This window comes from Juglans microcarpa x Juglans regia, chromosome 1D, assembly GCF_004785595.1.
Source record: "Juglans microcarpa x Juglans regia isolate MS1-56 chromosome 1D, Jm3101_v1.0, whole genome shotgun sequence".
NCBI lineage: Eukaryota > Viridiplantae > Streptophyta > Magnoliopsida > Fagales > Juglandaceae > Juglans > Juglans microcarpa x Juglans regia.
This window is the reverse complement of record NC_054594.1, coordinates 17191050-17212653: the sequence shown is the minus strand read 5'-3', so window position 1 is coordinate 17212653 and position 21604 is coordinate 17191050. Positions and strand designations below refer to the sequence as shown.

At 38.6% G+C, this 21604-nt stretch overlaps 2 protein-coding genes across 6 annotated transcripts; both read left to right on the top strand.

Annotated features, from left to right (window-relative positions):
- Nucleotides 1-966: 966 nt before the first annotated feature.
- Nucleotides 967-4908, top strand: LOC121251336 (cation/H(+) antiporter 19). The gene is made up of 3 exons (XM_041150630.1): nucleotides 967-1421; nucleotides 1723-2724; nucleotides 3353-4908. Exons 1-3 carry the CDS (start codon nucleotides 1221-1223, stop codon nucleotides 4625-4627), a joined length of 2478 nt encoding a protein of 825 aa, XP_041006564.1. The 5' UTR covers nucleotides 967-1220; the 3' UTR covers nucleotides 4628-4908.
- A 6144-nt stretch (nucleotides 4909-11052) lies between these two features.
- LOC121236041 (inosine triphosphate pyrophosphatase) lies at nucleotides 11053-19362 on the top strand. 5 transcript variants are annotated; one of them, XR_005934649.1, is made up of 10 exons: nucleotides 11053-11267; nucleotides 11348-11412; nucleotides 11494-11557; nucleotides 11698-11707; nucleotides 17520-17551; nucleotides 17645-17757; nucleotides 18671-18747; nucleotides 18841-18904; nucleotides 19019-19113; nucleotides 19224-19362. XR_005934649.1 is itself a non-coding variant. In XM_041132538.1 (10 exons), exons 1-10 carry the CDS (start codon nucleotides 11135-11137, stop codon nucleotides 19336-19338), a joined length of 735 nt encoding a protein of 244 aa, XP_040988472.1. In that variant the 5' UTR covers nucleotides 11053-11134; the 3' UTR covers nucleotides 19339-19362. The 5 variants fall into 5 exon arrangements, 3 of the variants coding, with proteins under 3 accessions (XP_040988472.1, XP_040988489.1, XP_040988478.1); XM_041132538.1 differs by having other exon boundaries at nucleotides 19052-19113; XM_041132555.1 differs by having other exon boundaries at nucleotides 19019-19362.
- The last annotated feature ends 2242 nt before the right edge of the window (nucleotides 19363-21604 follow it).

Here is a 21604-nt window from a genome sequence, read left to right as displayed (position 1 = left end):
CTATACATTCGGCTGATGTTATAATCCTTACATTTAGTATTTTAGAAAATATATATAAGAATTCATCTTGTTATCATATCATCCTAATAATTAAAAAATGAGATGATAATGCCATATATAATACAAGAAAATGTTTATTCGTGATTAATTATTAGTTACGAAAATGATAATATATATTTTATTAAAATAAATTCATTCTCATTATAAATATCTCATCACAAATAATCATTTTGTTAGGTGGGGACAGATCTAATTAATGATATATACTTGGCTTAGAGTTTTTAGGAATTAATCTAAGAAAGCTATCATATATCTCATCTTTACTATCTTACTAACACATGGTACGTATTACAAACAGATCAAGCCAATTAAGTCAAAAACTCTTATGGTTTAGCCCTTTTCCCATTGCTTATTAAAAAAAAAAAAAAAAAAAAAAAAAAACTTTAATGCATGATGCTATAGGCCGGGTACGTAACTTCTGGTGACAGAATTAATGGTGCTTAAATTTCAATGCCTTTAACACGTAAGTACGGTGAACGTATAATTAATTGCATGCATGCATGCATGTAACTAACTACGTTCTTCGTAGAAAAAGGACTATATATATATATATATATATTTATAACTAATTACTAATTAAGACGACTATATATATATAGAATCGTCGAGAAAGAATATAGGGTTGCTAATTCGTTGGCATTATTAATAATAATTTGTACATTCGAAACGCAAGCAATATTGCTGCATATTGCAAGCTTTAATTAATAATCACCTGTATTAATTCCACTTCCTTTGAAATCTCTAATTAATTACGTACCTCCAATCGGTCTTGCCCGTTTCCACACGCGTAGGTAGCTAAATTTAGTAACAGCAGCCTATTTCTGTCTGGCGCCTCTCCTAATTCTGACTTTCCATTTCTTTGTACATGTGTTTCGATTCATTTCATAACTGTAAACCAGAGAGAGATTCCTTTGGTTAATAGTGAACAAGGGAGAGAGAGTAAGAATTCAGAGGACCAGAGGCCTCGCCTGAGATTTTCTCCTCTTCTCTCTCTCTCTCTCTCTGCAAGGGAAAGCGTATACGGGCGTTCTTCCTTCGTTCTTATCTTTGTTTTTTTTTTTTTTTTTTTTTTGGTTCATGTGCGTGTGGCACCTGTTGTAGTAGTTCTTTGATCGATCTTGAGGTTGGGTTTGTTGGTCTGATTGAATCAGCAGATCAAGATGGCCACAAATACCACATCTACAACGGTTTGCCCCGCACCCATGAAGGCAACCTCGAATGGATCATTCCAAGGTGAAAGTCCCCTGGACTTCGCGCTTCCCTTGGCAATTCTGCAGATATGTTTGGTCGTCGCTCTTACCAGAGTGCTTGCGTTCCTTCTTAGACCTCTCAGACAACCCAGAGTCATTGCTGAGATCATTGTAAGTGAGTTATATTTGTCTTCATTGTTGGAGACAAAATCAAGACTTGAGAATATATAGTTATCTTGATTTAGTTTTTATAAGAATTAAGATATTTAGTTTATTTTATTTCAATATAATTTCTGATCTATAAATAAGAATATATGCCTTGGTTCAATTAAAGATGTAATTATCAAAATCTTTTTCCCTCGTTTTATCTTCTCCATCTTCCTTTTTATTATCACATTTTCCTATTATATTTTATATTTTATCATCTCATTTGCTCGTCATAAAGGTAATCTATAAAATATAATGCACGCAGGGAGGAGTATTGCTGGGACCTTCTGCATTGGGTAGAAACCAGAAATTTCTCCACACGGTTTTCCCTGCTAAGAGCATGACCGTCCTCGACACCCTCGCCAACATTGGCCTCCTCTACTTCTTGTTTCTGGTGGGTCTTGAGCTTGACTTGCGTTCAATTCGTCGCACCGGCAGTAAGGCCTTGGCAATAGCCGTTGCCGGAATCAGCCTCCCTTTTATTCTTGGGATCGGAACATCTTTCGCTCTTCGTTCCACCATATCCAAAGGAGTGCCTCAAGCTCCCTTTCTCGTTTTCATGGGCGTGGCCATGTCCATTACTGCATTTCCCGTCCTTGCTCGTATCCTAGCCGAGCTCAAACTTCTCACCACTGATATTGGCCGCATTGCTATGTCAGCTGCTGCGGTCAATGACGTTGCTGCCTGGATACTCCTCGCGCTTGCTATTGCTCTTTCCGGCTCAAACTCCTCTCCCCTCGTCTCCCTGTGGGTTCTACTCTCTGGTACTGCATTCGTGCTCTTTGCCATCTTTTTCTTGAAACCGGCACTTGCTTTGATGGCTCGCCGCTCTCCTGAGGGCGAGCCCATCAAGGAGCTCTACATATGCATCACGTTGTCCCTGGTGTTGGCTGCGGGATTTGTTACGGACACCATTGGAATACATGCACTTTTTGGGGCTTTTGTGGTGGGAATAGTGGTGCCAAAGGATGGGTCTTTTGGTCGGGTGCTGACAGAGAAGATTGAGGATCTGGTGTCGGGACTTTTCCTGCCACTCTACTTCGCTTCCAGTGGGCTTAAGACGAATGTAGCAACCATAAGCGGAGGGCTTTCATGGGGCTTGCTAGTACTGGTTATATGCACCGCATGCTTTGGAAAGATCCTTGGGACAACGACCATATCGATGTTATTCAAGGTGCCATTCAGGGAAGCCTTAACACTTGGATTCCTGATGAACACCAAGGGTTTGGTAGAGCTTATTGTCCTCAACATTGGCAAGGATCGAAAGGTACCCCCACACTATTCCTTTCTCTTTTCAAGAGCGTTATTGTTTAATTAGTACAATATCACCTATTTTTAGTATAAATAGAAGTAAAATCTACCCTTAAAGAAGTAAATTTATAAAGCTTGTTGAAAATTGGGGAATAAGAGGCCGCCAGGAAACACCAACTTCGATGACTTTCTTTTTTTCTATTCAAATTTCAACCTCATGTTCATTACAATGGTATGCTAGCTTACATATATAGGATCTATTCTTCAACTTCGCAACTTATCTTACTTCAAAAAAAAAAAAAAGCCTTGTCAACTTATCAAATTTACCAAAAGACTTGAGAAGGCCGGAGTTATAGTACTAGAATTTATAATTTATAATTCTTCATCAACAAAGCTAAAGCTCAAAATATAATTGAAACTGATATAAAATTGGTTGTCTGTGTCAATCGGTACTTTGGATCAGATGTGGATAAGATGATATAAGATGTGATCTCTAAATAGGAGAATCAGTTCGAACTCCCCAATCCCAATCGCCCAACCCCAACCCCAGTATATATATATATATATATATATAAAAGATTGTTTGTACTACTACAATCTCGCCACCAACCTCTCTCATTTTGCTTCCCTATACACAATTGCAGGTGCTGAACGATCAGACTTTCGCAATCATGGTTATGATGGCGTTGTTCACTACCTTCATCACCACCCCAATAGTGACCGCCATATATAAGCCTGCTCGGAAGGGAGCCCCCTACAAGCACCGGACTGTCCATCGGAAAGACCCGGAAACAGATCTCCGAATGTTGGCTTGCTTCCACAGCACGCGTAACATCCCTACCTTAATCAATCTCATCGAGTCTTCTCGCGGGATCCGTAAGCGAGGGCGGCTTTTCATATATGCCATGCACCTGATGGAACTTTCGGAAAGATCTTCAGCAATCTCGATGGTTCACAAAGCACGCATCAATGGTCTCCCCTTCTGGAACAACAAACGCGAAGACACAGATCAAATGGTCATTGCATTCGAGGCTTATGGACAGCTCAGTAGCGTAACTGTACGTCCCATGACAGCCATCTCCTCTCTCGACAACATTCACGAGGACATTTGCACAAGTGCGCACCAGAAGCGTGTTGCCATGGTTCTGCTTCCATTTCATAAGCACCAGCGTCTAGATGGAGCCATGGAGTCACTTGGGGGCTCTTTCCATAAGTTGAACGAGCGCGTCCTCCGCCATGCCCCTTGCTCCGTGGGAATTCTGGTTGACCGTGGCCTTGGAGGTACGACACAAGTCTTGGCCAGTGAAGTTTCTTTCAAAATAGTGGTGCCCTTCTTCGGGGGACGCGACGATCGTGAAGCACTGGCGTATGGGATGAGGATGGCTGAGCACCCGGGGATAATGCTCACTGTCGTGAAATTTGTGGTTCCATCAGGAAAATCACTGAGACATAGTCATGTTCCATCTGTTGGTATATCAGCCAACAAGATGATGGAGAACAAGAAAACATTAGAAGAAGCCGACAAATCAGACAGTCATGATGATCGAGATCAGGAAGAGGAAGACGATCTCATCTTGTCAGACTTCGTGAGCGCATGTAGCAACAACGAGTCGATGTTGTTCGAGGAAATGAAGGTTGAAAGCAAGAGGGATGTGGTGGAGGCATTAAAAGCCTTGAACAAGTTCAATCTGTTTTTGGTAGGAAGAATGCCGCCAATGGCACGGTTGGTAGAGAGAAGCGATTGTCCAGAGTTAGGGCCGATAGGAAGCTTCTTAGCATCATCAGACTTCTCGACCACTGCATCTGTAATAGTTGTTCAACAGTATGCCCCGAAAGCAAATCTTCAGCCACTGGTGGAGGAACAAGCCAATAACGGAGACAGTTATATTGAGGTGCCTGATACACCTATGGCAACATGAGTATGAAAATTAATATATATATATATATCGTTACTAAGTACGTACAATGCAAGTAGGAAAAGATCAAAGACATAATATAGTACATTTTCATCCAAGATCACTCATTCACGCTGCATGTGGAGGCTGTTTAATGATTTATTTATTTCTTTCTTTCTTTCTTTATTCACTTATGATCATGGCGGCCTTGATCTGCTTTTAAGTGGATGCCTGCTATAGAATTTACGGCCACTCGTCAGGTTCTAATAAAACCTTTGTATACGAGACAGTACAATATTAATGTTACTACTTCTAAGCTGGCTTGACGTTGGGTCGACCTAAAATGTGTCGGGAATCTGGCTCAACAATGCATGACTTGAGTGAAAATTCGATAGAACGTTTGCTTCATACACATACCATGTTATAAACTTGAGCGAAAACTGCAAGAACAATGATTTTACTTGAATTTCAAGTCTTTGAGAGACCTGAGATAACTGATCTGCCTATTTGAGACTAATGATTCATAATTTCTTAGAATACACCCATTGATATATTGAGTCTTAATTAAGAGAGAAATTTCTCTCTCCATAACCAGGTAATTCACTTGTTGATCTTTTGATCCTCTTGTTCTTGAAGATCAATTGGAGATCTATTCATCAGTGTGGTAGTGATTTTTGTTGATGCGGTAAAAAATATTGCTCAACAGGCCGGAAGGGGAGAAAGAGTCATTCTCAGCCAACTGGGGCGACTTGGGCCTCATTCGGTATTGTTTGGAGCCCCCGACAGTATTCCGGTGCAGCTATACGGTGGTGATGAGTACGTTCATGGGGGTGAATGAAAAATAAGTGCATAGAAAATAAAGAGATTAACATATGGATTTACGTGGTTCAACATAATGCCTACGTCCACGGGGTGTTTCGGGAGGAGAAATCTACTATTCTTATTTACAGTCACTCATGGTCCCCAATATCTCATTGTACAATGGTGATGCTGAATACAACTTTACTGGAGAAAAGGCCTTCACTTGAAGTCCTTGTCCCGAGTTTGTAGGAGATGTCGAAGAGAAGAGAAGAAGAACCAAAAAAAAAGATCCCTTGGTCATCTGGCTGAAGGTATTTTATACATCTATTTTCATGTGCCCTTCATTGCGTATGTTTGGATGCATTCTCTCCCCACTTGCACCACTCATGTTCTGAAGCCTCCCTGCCACCTGCCTGTCATGTCCCCCACTCATAATGTCCTCCACGCCTCTTGACCCCCTGACACCCCTGACTCCCCCACCTCACTTTCTGACTCCCTCACCTTCCCCTAGCTACTAACTCGGTGAGCTGGGCTTGTATTTTGATTTTATTGTTTTTATCCCCTTACAATTTCATTAGTGGTTCTATTTGAGTTCTAGGAAATTGAATGAGACACTATGTATGTACAACAAATCTTATTTTTTTTGGGACAAAGTGAAGTTCGTTCCATAAAGTACCCCCCCCCCCCAATCCCATATGTGTTCGAACAACGTCTATTTTTCCATTGGAACGGATTGATCTGAGAAGAAACTATATCACTTTCAAATGGGTTTACCTTTTGAATCTATCATCTTCAGTTGGAACGAATATGATTTTCCATTTTAATGTCTAATAGTTGTCCAAATGGACATGTTGTGACGCCCTCAACCTCCACTTATGAATTGTAGGGAGTCGTGACGCCGAGGTACTAACCGCATGGATCACACACCCCAAGTGCAACGTGAAAGCAAGTGTGCGCAAGTATGCAACTTAAAAGTGTATAGTTATAAACCCAGTGGAGAAGTAAAAAGGGGCAGTCTGAACTGTTAAGAGTACCAGAAATTCAAATTACAAATCCCAATAAAATAATCTATAAATTAATACAGTCGTTCGACTAGATAAAAGAAAACAACATCACAACAACAACATAAGGGAGAAGTCTTCATGTCTTCACTCCTAGGTACGTTGGGGCTAGTTCTTCAAGCTCGTAATCGTCCTCTACATTAAAGTCTAAGGTTTCGCGGAGCGTAATTGCAGGTGGGGACACCACGGTGAGATTTCGCAACCTCAGCAAATAGAACCAATAGAATGATACTAAAAAATACAAACATAGAAAAATATAAACATTTCACAGCAAAGAAAAAATTCGAGATCTTTTTACTTTACCCAAAATTTGACAATACCAATTTTATTCTCAATAATTACAGAAAATGTTACGCACACCAAAAATCTACATTTCCATCCATTTAATCACTATATGCACCATGGTTTCCCCTATGGACTATCCACACACCCTGGCTCCTTTCGTCACACCACAGGTAACGACCGTGGGTGTGATTTTGTAATGAGCAATGTCTAACTCTGTACCTGGTGTGTTTGTGATAGGCATCCTCTGGCCTCTCGAGAGGCCATGAAGATGGCACGAGAGCATTACTATCTCGTTTGAGCCTGTTGTCTCCCAGTGAAAACTTGGGAGACATCACTCAGTTTTACACGCCCCGAGTGACCATAGGAGCTCCACCAAGATAATACCACGTCTCGACTTGGGGTCGTGGTACACACATCCACAAAATATAGCACAATTCATACAATTTAATGACATGCAACAAACAAAATACATTTATGGAACAAGCAGTAATTGGATGACATGGCATAACAAAGTATGACAACAAACACAATATAACAACACAAATTTCATAGTTTTACATTTTCACAACTACACGTGATTCCCAACGCTTCACCTGGCCCTTGGCCAACAATTCATCTCCAATTACAGTTATTATCCCAATGCTCCACAAGCCCTTGGCCACTTAACCAAATACAACCAAATTGCAATAAAAACACAGTTTTTCAATGTCAGTATTCCTAGGGTTTTACTTACAATGTGGGATAACAAATTTCTGAATAATCAAGTGCCATTGTCTAAGGTATCTCATGTGTGCATGCGCATCGCTGCGAGATGGAAAACAGTTAATTAAAAATGTCGAAGCCTAAAAATTAATATGAAAAGAGAGTGGCACACAACTTACTATCATAGTGCCAAGAGTGGCGGAGCACGGTGATAGTAGTGTCAGTGCGTGGAGGTAGAGACGAATCTAGGTAGAAATGTGGGGCTAACGAAGAGGTTACCTCAAGGGGATGTGGTGAAGGATGGAGAAGGGGATTCTCGTGGCGAGCAGTGGCTATGGTGAGTTTTAGCTTACGGGTTGGGTGGAACCAGGGGAGGAGGAAAGCAAGAATAGGAAGGGGAGGACTAGGAGGTGGTCGGGTGAACTCTAGTGAGCTCCAGAGGGCGGTCGATCATGACGGCGTGCGGCGGAACCCTAGGCAAAAATCCCCTAAGCTGCACGGGATGGAAATCAAAGAGGGGGAAAGAGAAATCTGGGGGTTAAGGACAAGATTGAGAGGGAGATGAGGGCTCGGTGATAGGTTTTCGAAGGATGGAAGCTAGGCTTAGCTTGACAGCGGCGAGACGTTAGGACGGTGAGATTTGGATGGCAGATCTTTGTGGTTTGATGCGAGGAATGCTATCAAGGCTTCATGTGGTGCTGCACACGACGGGTTTCCAGCTTGAGCTGCGACAGTTGGCATGCAACGGTCGCGAGTAGTTGCCGCAGCCAAAGCTTCTCGTGTTGACAGAAGGGAGAGACGCAGGTCGCAGTGAAAGGAGTGGTGGTGGAAGGTGGAGAAGATGGGTTGTTGCTCGGCGGACACGTGACGGCAAGGTGGCGACACTAACGACAAAGCACATGGCTTGTAGAGAGAGAGAGAAGAAGAAGAAGAAGAAGAAGAAGAAGAAGTCTCAGAGGGAGAGGAGGGGCTGTAGCGCTAGGGGAAAGAGGTGAGGAAACAAAAGAATTTTAGGATTTTTCACCCATGACCAAGATGATGTCGTTTTGCAAAGGGGTTGGGTTTTGTTTTTCTTCAATTGGGCCTATTGCACACATGATCACACCCTTTAATAAGAAAAAACCCACTTTCAAAAAAGGCTTGGGCTTCAAACATGTTGGCAGGAGAATTGCATAACTTTTAGGCGCGAAATAAAAAATCTCCATTCAAACTAATTCTTGAAGTAATGAATTTTAATACATATTTTATATTTGAGTTTCTTGACTATTCAGTGTCAACAAATGCTTCAAGAGATATAGTTGATGATGTCACACTAATTTATGCCTCCACAATCTTAAAAATATTTTCTATTATTTTTAGATATTTTGTATTAAGACGATCATATTGTTTGAGGACAATCTCAACCATTGTAAAATTATTTAATATTTATTATATTTGAATCTCATATTTATTTCAATTAATTGATTTACATTTCTTGCCAAGTGTTCAAGTCATTGGGTGTTCAAACAAGATTTAGGGATGAAATAATCTATTTCAAAATCTTTTTTCCATTTGAACTATCTTTGAATGGATCGGTTTGATTTCATCCTAAAGATATTTTTTAAAATAAAATAAAAAAATTATTTTCAAAATGTGGGATGAAAAATTAACATTTTGAGACAAAAAATTAGAAAGTGAATTTTGTTGTAGTGACACGTGCTTATGGATAGATATAAAAGAATTCTAGAGTTATAGGACTGTTGTAGCCAATGATCACACTCTAGTATCAGTGATGAAAAATGCTAGAGGCAGTCGGCTAGTGCAAGCGCTGGGCAAACAGCGCTGACGTGGACATAACAAAACAACGCCATTTTCTTTCTTTTTTTTTTTTCGTTTGCCCCATTTCCCTAGCTCTCCCTCCTTCTCTCTGTTTTTTGACCCCTCTCTGTTTTTCGAAGATCCCGAGAGCTCTTTGTGTTTCTTTGACACCTCTCCCATTTCTCTACCCATCTGCCCTGTCCGTCCTCACTATGTTTGAAGACCCTCAAGAAATTTCTCTCCAGTTGCCTCATCAGTTCTTACATTTCCAAAATGTAATTTCTCTCACTCGAAGCCCTTATGTTTCTTTGAATCAACTTCTAAATGCAGAAAACACCATGAATCCGGCTCCAAAGTCTCTATTTTTTCACTGCCAGGTATAAAAGGTTTCTTCCTACGATCATCTTAGAATATTCAAACTAACAAATTCATTAACCTTAAGAGAACCAATCTCTTTTCGATTTCAACCAATTCTTCTGTTTCATTCATGGAAATCTCAACAATGGAAAAATTCTAAGTTTTATTCATATCAAACAAGAAGGAAAAGCCATAATTCTCAAGCTCAAATCAGACATCTAAGAATAACAAAACTCATGATTCTTACCTCAAATAGCAAGCTTTTCAGACTAAAAATGAACTCACAAGTTCCAAAATCTCTTTGCAATCAAACCCAGATTCACGCTCTTTTAAATAAAAAAAAAAAAAAAAAACCTAACATAAAAAATTTGTGATCAGTTGCGAGCAATTCCAAGATGAAAGAAACTAGAAAAGCATATGGGAACAAGGTGGAGAGGAGATGGGCACCCAACGTAAAATGAAAAATGAAATGGGTTTAATCTGCTTTCAGGTCCGTTTTCTCTCTCTCTCTCTCTCTTTTCTCTTTACTTTTTTATTTTTTTAATTTTTTATATCAGCTTACGTGGCCGATTGCACAGTGTCTACATGTGGAGACTATGTATAGAAGAACTGATCGGTGATTGTGAGTCATTCATCAGGAGTCTTCTATCTAAATAGAAATTGGATCTCAGCCAAACCCTTACAAAAAAAAATCACGCCCTATCGTGGAAACAGTAGATGTCATGCCTTGTATATAAGGGTTGAACAAGTTGTTTTATGATTAATGAAGAGGTTGACTGTTTTAGAATAATTAAAAAAAAAAAAGAAATCCCAAAAGACAAAATTCAATATTAATAAACACTTGAAATAAAAAATTAAAGTCTTTTTCACCCAGTAATTTATTTTTATTATTAAATACGAAATCGATCTCTGCAATCGAGCGCGCGCATATATATATATAGACAAATAGTCTCAGGTGTGTTTAGATTCGAAGATGAGTTGAAATAAATTATAAATAATAGTGAGATGAATTGTGAATAGTAATGAGATTTATGAGTTAAAGTTGATGAATAGTAATGAATAGTAATGAGATAAATTAAGATGAATTGAGATAAATTGAGATGGATTGTAAATATAAACCGAGCCTCAATGTTTTTTTCTCTCTTTTTAATACACTTTTTTTTAATATATGGGAAGGGGATCGATCATTAGTTCTCTTAATAATAAATCGAAATGTTGTCCATTGATTCAAAAAATGTTAATCTTTTTAATGCACTTTTACTTTAACACTTCAAATATAAAAAATGAGAAAAAAAAGAGCAAAACTTATAAAAAACAGAGTAGATACAGTAAAAGAAGTCAATTGTAAAATAATTTAAATAAAGAAATTGTAAAAAATAAAATTAGAGCGTTGCTGAACAGTTAAAATTAGGTGCACTTTCATTATTCCCGTAGAAAGGGAAACCTGTTTGACTGAAGCAGTAACCCCAAAATTTTCTTATTCCCTTCCCTATACCAAATCCAAGACAAAAGTAGAAAACGAGGTAAAATGGCCGCCGCAAGAGCATCGGGATTGGTACTACCACGGCCGGTGACCTTTGTGACCGGCAACGCCAAGAAGCTCGAGGAAGTCCGAGCCATCTTGGGAAACTCCATTCCTTTTCAGTCTCTCAAGCTTGACTGTAAACTTACTTTACTCTCTCTCTCTCTCTCTCAACTATTTTTTATTTCTTTATTTTTTATTTCTTTTCATACTTCGCAGTGCCAGAATTGCAAGGTGAACCCGAGGATATCTCCAAAGAGAAGGCTCGTTTGGCTTCGGTTGAGGTTCTCTCTCTCTCTCTCTCACATGTTCTGTATGTATGTATATATTTCCAAATTTTGATTTGTATGATTTTGAATGGGAAGGTGAATGGGCCCGTGCTGGTGGAAGACACTTGCCTCTGTTTCAATGCCTTAAAGGGTCTACCTGGTACGTAATTTTTTTCCCTTTTCAACTTTTCGTGGGTGCCATTTTGGTTCATTTATTGTATACACGCATGCATGCATCTATTAATCATCTTTATAGTGATTGATCATTGATTTTATTTTGGTTGCTTGGAACTATTGCAGGGCCATACGTGTAAGTTCTATTTTACTCTCATTCTTAGTGTTGAGGTGAACTTCTGTATCTCATCAATTTTTTGAGGGCTCTTGCTCATGCCTTCTGTGTCTGCTGCATTCAATTCTTAATTTAAATCATCATTTATAGGATGAGTAACAGCATTATAAGAATCTTAATGGCAGAGATTATGAGAAGGAAGGCATTCTTGAAACTGATAAAAAAACGGTGCAATGGATATATGGAAAGGAAAAATAAAGTTCACACATTCTATTCATGAAAAAAATGTCTTGCTGATTTTTGTTGGCCTATTCTTGATTTGGGCGAGGCATATTTGTATTCTTGATTTGGGCGAGGCGTATTTGTATAGATGTCATTGATAATTGTGTCATTTATGCTTCGCTTTTTTTTTTTTTTTTTGTACAATTAAGAATTTGATTAATAGAAATCTAGGTGAAGCCCAAGTACAGAATTATGCTTCACTGTAAAAATGCAGTACTTTTACCAGTTACTTAACCTATTAATAGTAACATTGGTTTAGGACAAGATAGTCAACCATCCTCTTATGTGGGAATCTATTGATGCTGTTAACATTTCTGAATTCTCAGTCTCAATTGTAGTATTCAATGGTTAGTAGTATGTTTTTTCAGTTACTTCAGCTGTTAATTGTAGCACCTCACCTGTTAATTATAGTATGTTTTGTCATGAAGAATATGAAATGAAAACTTCTTTGTTCTGTTTGGGGAAGGAGGAGAAAGTTCTTGTTTTCAGTTGTTCTTAGGGCCTTAGCCTTGCAAATTAATCATAAGTTTTAATTTGGTTTCTGAGGATAACCCTCTAGTGGCTGAATGACGTAGGAGGTTTCCCATGGAAAATTGCTCTCCAGTACCTTGTTATGGCATACTTATGTCGATGCTGAACTGATTTTCCTGCGTCTATCAGGTCCATAGGATTTCTTACTTTTCTTTCTTCGATGCTGAACTGATTTTCCTGCGTCTATCAGGTCCATAGGATTTCTTACTTTTCTTTCTTCTGTAATTTTCTATTTTATTTCATGGTTATTCAAAACCTACCTAATTCTCTTTTCCCTCTTCTCTTTTTTGATCTTTTGAAGTGTTGTAGTAGTAAGTAATTATTAATCTTTTTTTATCACTTAAAAAATTATGGGATAGTTGTGATGGGTTAATCCATTAAGGATAAGGCTCCCTCACAAAGTGGTGCATCACGTGCAGCTACATTTTTAGATTATCTGCATGTTTTTTCCCTTTAAGGGTATTTTGTTGTGAAAAACACACACCAACAATGGCAAACAAAGCAATCACACGACACACAATTTGTGTGGTTCGGCAACGTGCCTACATCCACAGACCTGCAGAAGTTTTATTAATTCAGAGGAGATTACAATCACACAATCTCAACTCACTCACTCTAGGGTTTTTTTTTTCTCTCGCAATATGCACTCACACCTTGCCTCTCTTAGTTTTTTTTTTTATAAGTACTTTGCCTCTCTTTTTTCACTCTAAAACTGCTGCATTTTCATGTACAAGAGATCAAAATATTACATATTTATAGAAAATGGCACTAGAAACCCTAATTGGCAAAAAATACGATTTTTGTTCGAGCGGCATCTCGAGTGCACCTCGAGCAAACAACCAATAAATATTGAGTCGAGCGAATACTAGGGTTTGTGTCTCGCTCGAGCCCACTATCGTGCGGCAAACTCATGGATTGAGCTTCGCTCGAGCTCATTGTCAAACGCACCTCGAGCGAACTCACAGGTCTTCATTCAAGCGACAGTTGAGCGAACTTATGGGTTGCGCCTTTTATGCTCTTGCTCATTGGTGATGTTATTTGACACTCTAGATAGAGTGTAGGAGGGTGGTAAATGAGATCCCATGTTCTCGAGTAATTGAATTTTCTGCCCTTTATTATGATTTCAATGGACTCTAATCACAACCTTAATTGGTCCATCTAGAGTATAAGCTCGTATGTGGGTTTTGGGGCTATCGTGCTCAGCCCCAATACACATAGAAACCACTTAGCACTAGTAATGGATACAAGAAAATTATGAAAACTAGCCCCATTACAATCAACAACAAAAGCTCTAGAAAATAGAGTGTTGAAAAACAATATCTTCAACTTGTCCACTCTCGGTCTTTAAAGCACTAGTAATGGATACAAGCAATTAGTCACTTTCATAATTGGAGCTCTGGTTTCTGATTTTTTTCACAATTGGGTTTTGGGGCTGTCGTGCTTAGTATGGGTTCTTCTATGGAGTTGGCATAGAATCTAAATCCTTTACACTGGTGAAGGAGGGGAACATGTTGGTCATTACTGAAAGGAGTCGAAGGGTGATATCTAAGTTGGTTTTGGGTTCAACAACAGTACAGTGGCTGGCTAAGGCCATGAATGCGTGCACAAAGGCTGAGAAACAAGATTTTTTTCTCCACTATCCGGGAAGGTAGACGTAGTTTCATGGTGCATCACTGCTTGAATGCTCGAGGACGTTATATGGCGGTGGAGGAGTATGGTGGTGGTGGGAGGAGGAATTTTAATTTCATTCCTGAGGAGGGGGGCAGTGGTTGGAGATGGATGGGGGAGGTGCTGCGTGATTTTTCCTTCATCAAGAGAGGGAGTGACGGCAGGACAAGGTGCTGCAGGACATGGCTCTGTCAGGAAGTCGTGCCCAACTCAGTGGCAGGGGGCTATAGCAGACATGTAGGTGGCGTGGCAGAGAGGGAGAACTTGGAGGTGCATAAAGACCCAAGTACATCCTCGGTGGCGAGACGATCCTATGCGGCAGCTTTGAAGATGAGTCATGCTTCGAGGGTTCAGAGTGAGCTGGGTTTGCAAATCACACCTCAAGACCAGCTTGTTGAGATGCACAATTCTTTAAAGTAGATGGAAACCCAACTTGTTGAGTTGAAGGCAGCAATAGCTTTATTGTCTACGAAAATAAACCGGCTTTCAGCTGGAGGCAACATGGTTGTAAGAAACAAGATAGGCCCAAATCCTTTAACTCAGATAAAGGAAAACAGAAGATTGAATTCGACCCTGCCCTTATAACCAGATCCAGGTGAGTATGGCGGGTCAAAAGGAAATCTGGGTTATTTGCAATGGGGTCTAAATTGGCTATCAACGTAGAGACATCAATAATGGAATGCCATTCGCCTCATGTAACAGAAGATAGATCGATAGTTGGTATTACACCCTTGGTCCCCGAAGAAACTATGGCTCCCTCGTCAGAGTTGAAGGAAAATGGTGTACTGTTGAGATTTGAAGGAGATGTAGGATCCACTATCACCCCAGAGGCGAAGGGACTTGTTGTCACCCCAGATCTCCAATAGGGACCCTGATACCATTGGAGAGTACCAATGAAGTTGCTGGAGAACCAATGGGTTTGGCGTTGGTGCCTTGTGTAGAGGAATGTCTAGAGTTAGGAGTGTAGTTGAATATTGTGTCTGTGGATAATGTTGCTCCCCTGGTCTCTCTTCCTCCAAGAGCGGATTGGATTCTGCCTAAAGTTAACGAGATTCAACAGTTTATGAGAATTTTACATGGAGGACGTGAATACCAATTTAAAGAACTAATCATTGCGATTGAGGCAAGCCACGCGCTTGAAACCAAATCAAGTTTCAAGAAAAGCAGGGAGTTACAACGTATTTCTTGGGCAATCAACTACGATGCTAAGGGTGGTAGTTCAACTAGAGGGAAGTCTAAAGGGAGGGCATTGTGAAGACGGGAATCAAGGGGTTGGGGTTGGGGTTGGGTTTTCGGGTAGAGTTTTAGTTCTACGGGAAACAAGGGGTTGGGGTTGGGTTTGGTGTATTTTGGGTTATTTTTTCACGGGCTTTTTGTGTCATTTTGGGTAAAGTGTTTTCTTGTATACATTTAGTGTACTTGGTTTCTTCTTTTAATATATATAATATTTTAACTTATCAAAAAAAAGTATTTCGTGTATACTTGTGTACTTGGGCTATGCCTTTTTCTATCAATAAAGTTTTTTCTGATAAAAAAAAAGAATTTAAGTGGGGATATTTTACACCCTGGATTGAGTATAGTAGGAACCTGGGTGGGAGAAGTTTTTGCCATTTGTAATGATTCCAAAGAGCTCCAATTTTAAAAGTGACTAATTTTTTTGGAGTGAAAGCCCAAATGTGGTTTTGACTTTCTTGGTGTGTCGTTTCTTTATGCTCATTTTTTCTTGGTCATATTGGTTATGATTGGAAAAATGGAATGGCTTTGACATGGAAGTCGGAGTTAATTTATTTTATCTTAGGGAAAAATATTGAGAGCCTTGAAGATAATTTTAGAGTTTGGTACCTATGACTATCTGATAATGGTTTTGCATAGACTTCATAGTGATGGAATTTACAGGTATCTATCGTTTATTGTACAAAAACATATTGGGAAACGTTGAAGACACTTCTTTGAGCCCTTGATGCTTATAGCTTATATTGCTTTTGCAAAGAGTGGAAGATTGTAGGCTATTGCTTATATGGAATCCTGGTTTGGCTCCTAGATCTTGCCAATTTAGAGATACCTATGCAAGCATTAGCTTCAATTTTTCAGGCCTATTGAAAGATCCTAGCTTGCCAGGCCCTTATACTATAATGGGACATCAGCATGATGTGTTCTTATGATAAGATATAGATGGGCCCTGGTATGCCTTTAAGAAGTGAACTACAACCCTGGTGACTACACTTCAACATGCATACCTCAATTACTCTAGAACATTATACATTGAAATCATTAGGAAGCCCGAGATAAGAAACCTTTTCGGCATGATTGGCACTTATGTATAGTCTCTCTCTCTCTCTCTCTCTCTCTCTGTGTGTGACGCTCTGTACCCTTATCGTTCCATTCCCCAGGAAATAATTATGTGATTTTCATCAGCATGATATGGGCAACTTACTATCACTAAATATTGATTTTGTTTTTTAAACCTCGTGTGATTGGGTCCATGGGCCTGATAATCAGCAACTTCGGATATCCGTTAAATTTTTTTTTTTTTTTTTTTTTTTTCTGTAGGACACTTGACAATTAATTACATTTTTTCATCACTGCCCTTCTTCTGACCTTAAAACATGAGTAATTTCCTTCTTGCCTAAAACACATGTTTGGAGTACAAAACTTATTGGTTTTGTAAGTCATATGCATTTGCTAATTTTAGAAGCATGAGGACTATGCAACATTTCTACCAATATTGTAAGGAATCTATCATTTACTTGGAGGAAAGACCTCCAAGCATGATATTTTTATCACATTCTTTTATATCTGCCTTCATAAGAAAGGCAACCTTTTCAAAAAGATTTTTTACCTCACCCAATTGTTCAAGTGATTGAAACGATCTAGGAAAAAAGTGGTTCAGGTTGCTCGGCTGTTTAGAGCAAACTTGATGCCCCTAATGGCCATGGAGATTTTTGCAAGTTTAAAATTTTTTTCCTTGGGGGGCATGACTGATATTTCACGATCGATCTACTAGAAAAATTGGCAAAATACGGATGGAAGCATTTATATGATAATGTATATACAACAAATATATATTTGATAGAATTCGAGATTTGATGAGCTTTTGATAATGTGCCAAAGCATATGGACTGATGTTGTTACTTGTGGAGTTCTTTTCTTGGAAATGGGACTAAACATTTGTTAGCTTGTAGTTATTTTTTAGAATGATATAGTGGGAAAATCTCTTCTGATTCTATTTATGATTTGGAGCTCTATCAAGTTCAATCTTGGCTCTTCATTGTTATCGCTGGTTTCATGTGTTCCTAACAGTCTTGCTTTGACTCTGATGATCAATATCTAATGAGAACGTTATGCATTGCAGAAAGTGGTTCCTGCAGAAGCTTGGCCATGAAGGTTGCCACTGTGCTTTTTCCTTTGTTCTTTTGTTACAGTTTTGTATGCCCAGCTGCTTCAATTTTTACTTGATACTAATCCCAACTCTTGCAGGTCTGAACAATATGTTGATGGCATACGAGGATAAATCAGCTTATGCTTTATGTGCATTTTCTTTTGCTCTTGGGCCCAATGCCGAACCAATTACATTCCTGGGGAGAACTCCGGTACAACTTTGTAGTTGTTTATTACATAATTCTGATGAGCAATTAAGATGTACTTAAATTTATTTTCAGCAGTTGTACTCAAGTAGTCTACGATGAATTTGACCATCATAAAACAGGCATGCTATTGTTTAGGAGGCATGCTTATTCTGCTTATACAGAAGTATAAGCAAGTTTGGATGTGAGATGTGCTTTTATTTGGTAACAATGATAGCTCCACAGAAGATGTAAGTCGGTTTACTTTCAAAAACAATGTAGGCTATTTTCGGTTGTTTAAATTTTTACATGATCCTTTTGGCCAAAATTATTATAAGGACTATTTGAAAAGGAAACGATTGCCTTGCAAGCAATTTATTTGGCCTAGTAGTCTAGATTTAAAAATATACCAGGCATTGATGGTCAGACCTGATTAGTTGAAGTTGTAATTCTTGGTAACCTTCTCAAATAAAACTGCCAGGTAAGGGCTGTACAAGGGAACGAGAAAGGGGTTTGAGACTCTCACCTTACCACTTACAACATGGGGGGCTATGAGTCTAGATACTCTTCGCTTGAGAAGGCATGCCTTGTACTTGTCTGGCCACACAGAGACTTAGACACTAAACCCCTTTATGGACTAGATTCTGCTAGCCATATTTTTATGTTGGTGAAATTATCAGCTGGGAGAAACATGAGTTTTGCTCTTGTTAACAGATGGCATTTACCTACTTTTTCACAACAATTTACATGGACTTTCTTTATTCTTTTCCCGCTTAAACCTTTGTCTTCAACTTCTTGGACAGATTAACTTCATGCTTGTTTTGTGGCTGATTATTTAATTTTGTTTAATTTGATAATTGTAATTGAGCAAACAGAAATCTTGAAGAGGCTGATATTCACATCAATGGGACTAACATATTATTTATGGCTCACTTGTTAGGGGAAGATAGTTCCTGCAAGGGGACCTAATGATTTTGGATGGGATCCTATTTTTCAACCTGATGGCTATGAGCAAACGTAATCCCATGCCTCCCCCGATTTGATTTCTGCTCTTTTGTATCAGTGCTCAACAGTATTTGCAGCCTAATTGTGGTATTCGTCTTGCTGCAGTTATGCAGAGATGCCAAAGGAAGAGAAGAACAAGATTTCTCACCGCTCAAAGGCCCTTGATCTGGTAAAATCTCATTTTGCAGATGCTGGATACACTTTCCAGATAGATTCCCCTGTCTGAGCCAGCGACATATTTTTCTTGTTGCAATTGCATGATATATCTTTTGACAACTGCAAGCTGGTCATCTCAACATTAACGCTTCTACTGTAGACATTAAAAAAAAAAAAAAACAATAGACATTCAGTTGGGGAAGTACGGAGAAGGGAAAGAGAGTAGGTTTTCCTTTTCTTATCTAATTTAGTGGAGAACGGAGAGTAGCTTTCTTATCCAAGAAAGATTGTGGTTGACATTATCATAATTTTAGGGCTCTTTATGAGCAGAGGCTCAGATGGAATACCAGAGAGCACCAATCTCTTGTCAGAAAAGATTTTCATTTGATCAACATAAATCCTATCATTTGGGCTTTTGTAGTCAAGTATCTTACTCATTGCTGGTAAAACCGAATGTATATTTCAATTTGCCTACTCTTTTGAATGCATTTTGACATGAGTAATGCTATACACCACACGCATCCTATTATGATCATACTAAATAGTATGTGGCACATTTATCACCATTAGATGATAAAGAAGCATGCAATAAATGATTATTTAATGGTGATAAATATGCCACATCTTATTTAGTGAGATGAAAGTAGGATAGTAGTATGGTATATAAAATTTTCCTTTTGACGTACTGATCCCATGTTTATTTACTGATCGTGGTTGCTAATGGTGCCTCGTTAATCGTTATGAACTTTTGAGGTTGTGTACATACGAAAATTCAGTGACCCAAGAAAGAAAGTAATATTATTCATGGAAAGTAAATATGAAATGAAATTTGACATTGCAGCTTGTCATTACATTAAAGGGAGGAATTGATAAAGGTTGGCATGGTGATTAACACAATTTCTTAGGGGATGTAAAGAGGCTGTCTGATTTGTGATATAAGTGAAATGCTATATTAATTCCAAATGAATTTGATCATTTTCAGTCCCACCGGTTGATATATAATATTTTAAGTTGTTAACCTAAATCGGCGTGACTGAGGAAGGGTAGGATTCTTTGCCAAATTACTGACCTTCAATTTTTGAACCAACGGTTGCTTTCGGCTGCCGAATAAGCGGCTACAAGATTACCCAGTCCTAAAGTGGCTGTCTATTTTCTCAACAATTTTGGCAGCTCTTGGTCTTTAATGTTTACCACTTTGATGGCTATAAAGTTTGGGTTACAAAAACTAGGTACTTGTCTCAGCCAAGGCCCAGGGTGTTATAGGCCCAGTTTGGATTGAAAGATGGGATGAGATGAAATAGTTTTATAATAAAATATTATTTTTTAATATTATTATTATTTTTGGATTTAAAAAAATTGAATTTTTTATTATATTTTGTATGAAAATTTAAAAAAATTGTAATGATGAGATGAGTTAAAATCACAATCCAAACAAGGCCTATATAGGCCTACCTACCTACTTGCCTGGCAAATGTTATCAATCTGTTCAACTATATGGCCCAAAGGTGTAAAAAACCTGATTGCTTTATTATGTTTTACAATAAGCAGACGAAGTATAGAGCAGAGTCACAACTGCAGTGAAGGATTAGACCCTAAACAGGAGTGTTAATTAGCTACAATAAACAATGTTATCAGGTACTATTAGACCATGACTGTGTGATAGTAGTTAACGGAAGGAAACTTCTCATATAACGATAACGGAAGGAAACTTCCTCAAGGCTGCCAATGGCCTTCTGGCCGATTGGAAAAAATAAAAATAAAAATAAAAACATTAAGGCACTCATATGTACATGTTTGGATATTACTAGAATATCTTTATCATCGTACCAAAAACTTAGTGGTATGGTTTTTATAGCATGTTCTCATAGTTGTGTTTTTTACTCTTGTAAACTCTTCAGTAAAGACCAATAAGAAAGGGAAAACCTTTTGGGTTTTGTACATCATAGACATGGTAAAATCTCGAGTTCTCTAAAACACAAGCCTTGCAAGTTGGCAAAATGAACGAAAACGGTTCCATCTCTTAAAGAGAACATACTCCTCACATGCCGTAGGGTCCCCACTCATATACAAAACCATGAATTTTACATCATCTAACCTGTGAATTAGGTCTCAATTCTCATTACTGCCTTTGGTTCGGGTCAACCGAGTCGTTCATGAGCTAGCCATGAACAAATCACCACAGACATGTTAAGAGTGGGGTCATCATCGTTAAGTCTTTTGCCTAGAAGCAAACTGCTCGTGGGGGGTTGAGTCACTGCTTTTATGTTCTGCATTTTTATGATAAATCCATTACTTTTACTTGGTTGAGTTAAAGGGTTAATATTGATGATTGATGCAGCTTGTTTGAACTATGAAATGTTTAGGGATTTAATGTTAAGTTCTTGTAACTACTCATTTTGATCATTTGTTTTCACTTTACAAAATGGGAACTCATGATAGAGCAGAAGAAATTCCTCGACAATCAAAAGGTGAAAAAGCTAAAGGTCATCATGTGATGTTAGTATAGTTAGTTAAATGAGTTAATGTCATGTGGGTTTGCATGGTGCGCGCGCACATGGAAGAATCACAAATGCCGGTAGAATAAAGAACATCGACAGCTGAGCATAATGATAATAATAACACCACAAAGATAACACACAATCTCAACCCAAAAAGTAAAAGATTGCTTTGGTTGATTGCCAAAGAAAAAGCCGAGAGAAAAAAGAGAGAGAGA

Bases quoted from the DNA above. Each gene is read 5' to 3' on its own strand.
- LOC121251336 (XM_041150630.1), top strand. From the start codon at position 1,221: ATGGCCACAAATACCACATCTACAACGGTTTGCCCCGCACCCATGAAG. The intron at 1,422-1,722 runs GTAAGTGAGTTA...TAATGCACGCAG, and splicing joins GAGTCATTGCTGAGATCATT to GGAGGAGTATTGCTGGGACC. The intron at 2,725-3,352 runs GTACCCCCACAC...ACACAATTGCAG, and splicing joins ACATTGGCAAGGATCGAAAG to GTGCTGAACGATCAGACTTT.
- LOC121236041 (XM_041132538.1), top strand. From the start codon at position 11,135: ATGGCCGCCGCAAGAGCATCGGGATTGGTACTACCACGGCCGGTGACC. The intron at 11,413-11,493 runs GTTCTCTCTCTC...TTGAATGGGAAG, and splicing joins CTCGTTTGGCTTCGGTTGAG to GTGAATGGGCCCGTGCTGGT. The intron at 17,758-18,670 runs GTACAACTTTGT...CTCACTTGTTAG, and splicing joins CATTCCTGGGGAGAACTCCG to GGGAAGATAGTTCCTGCAAG.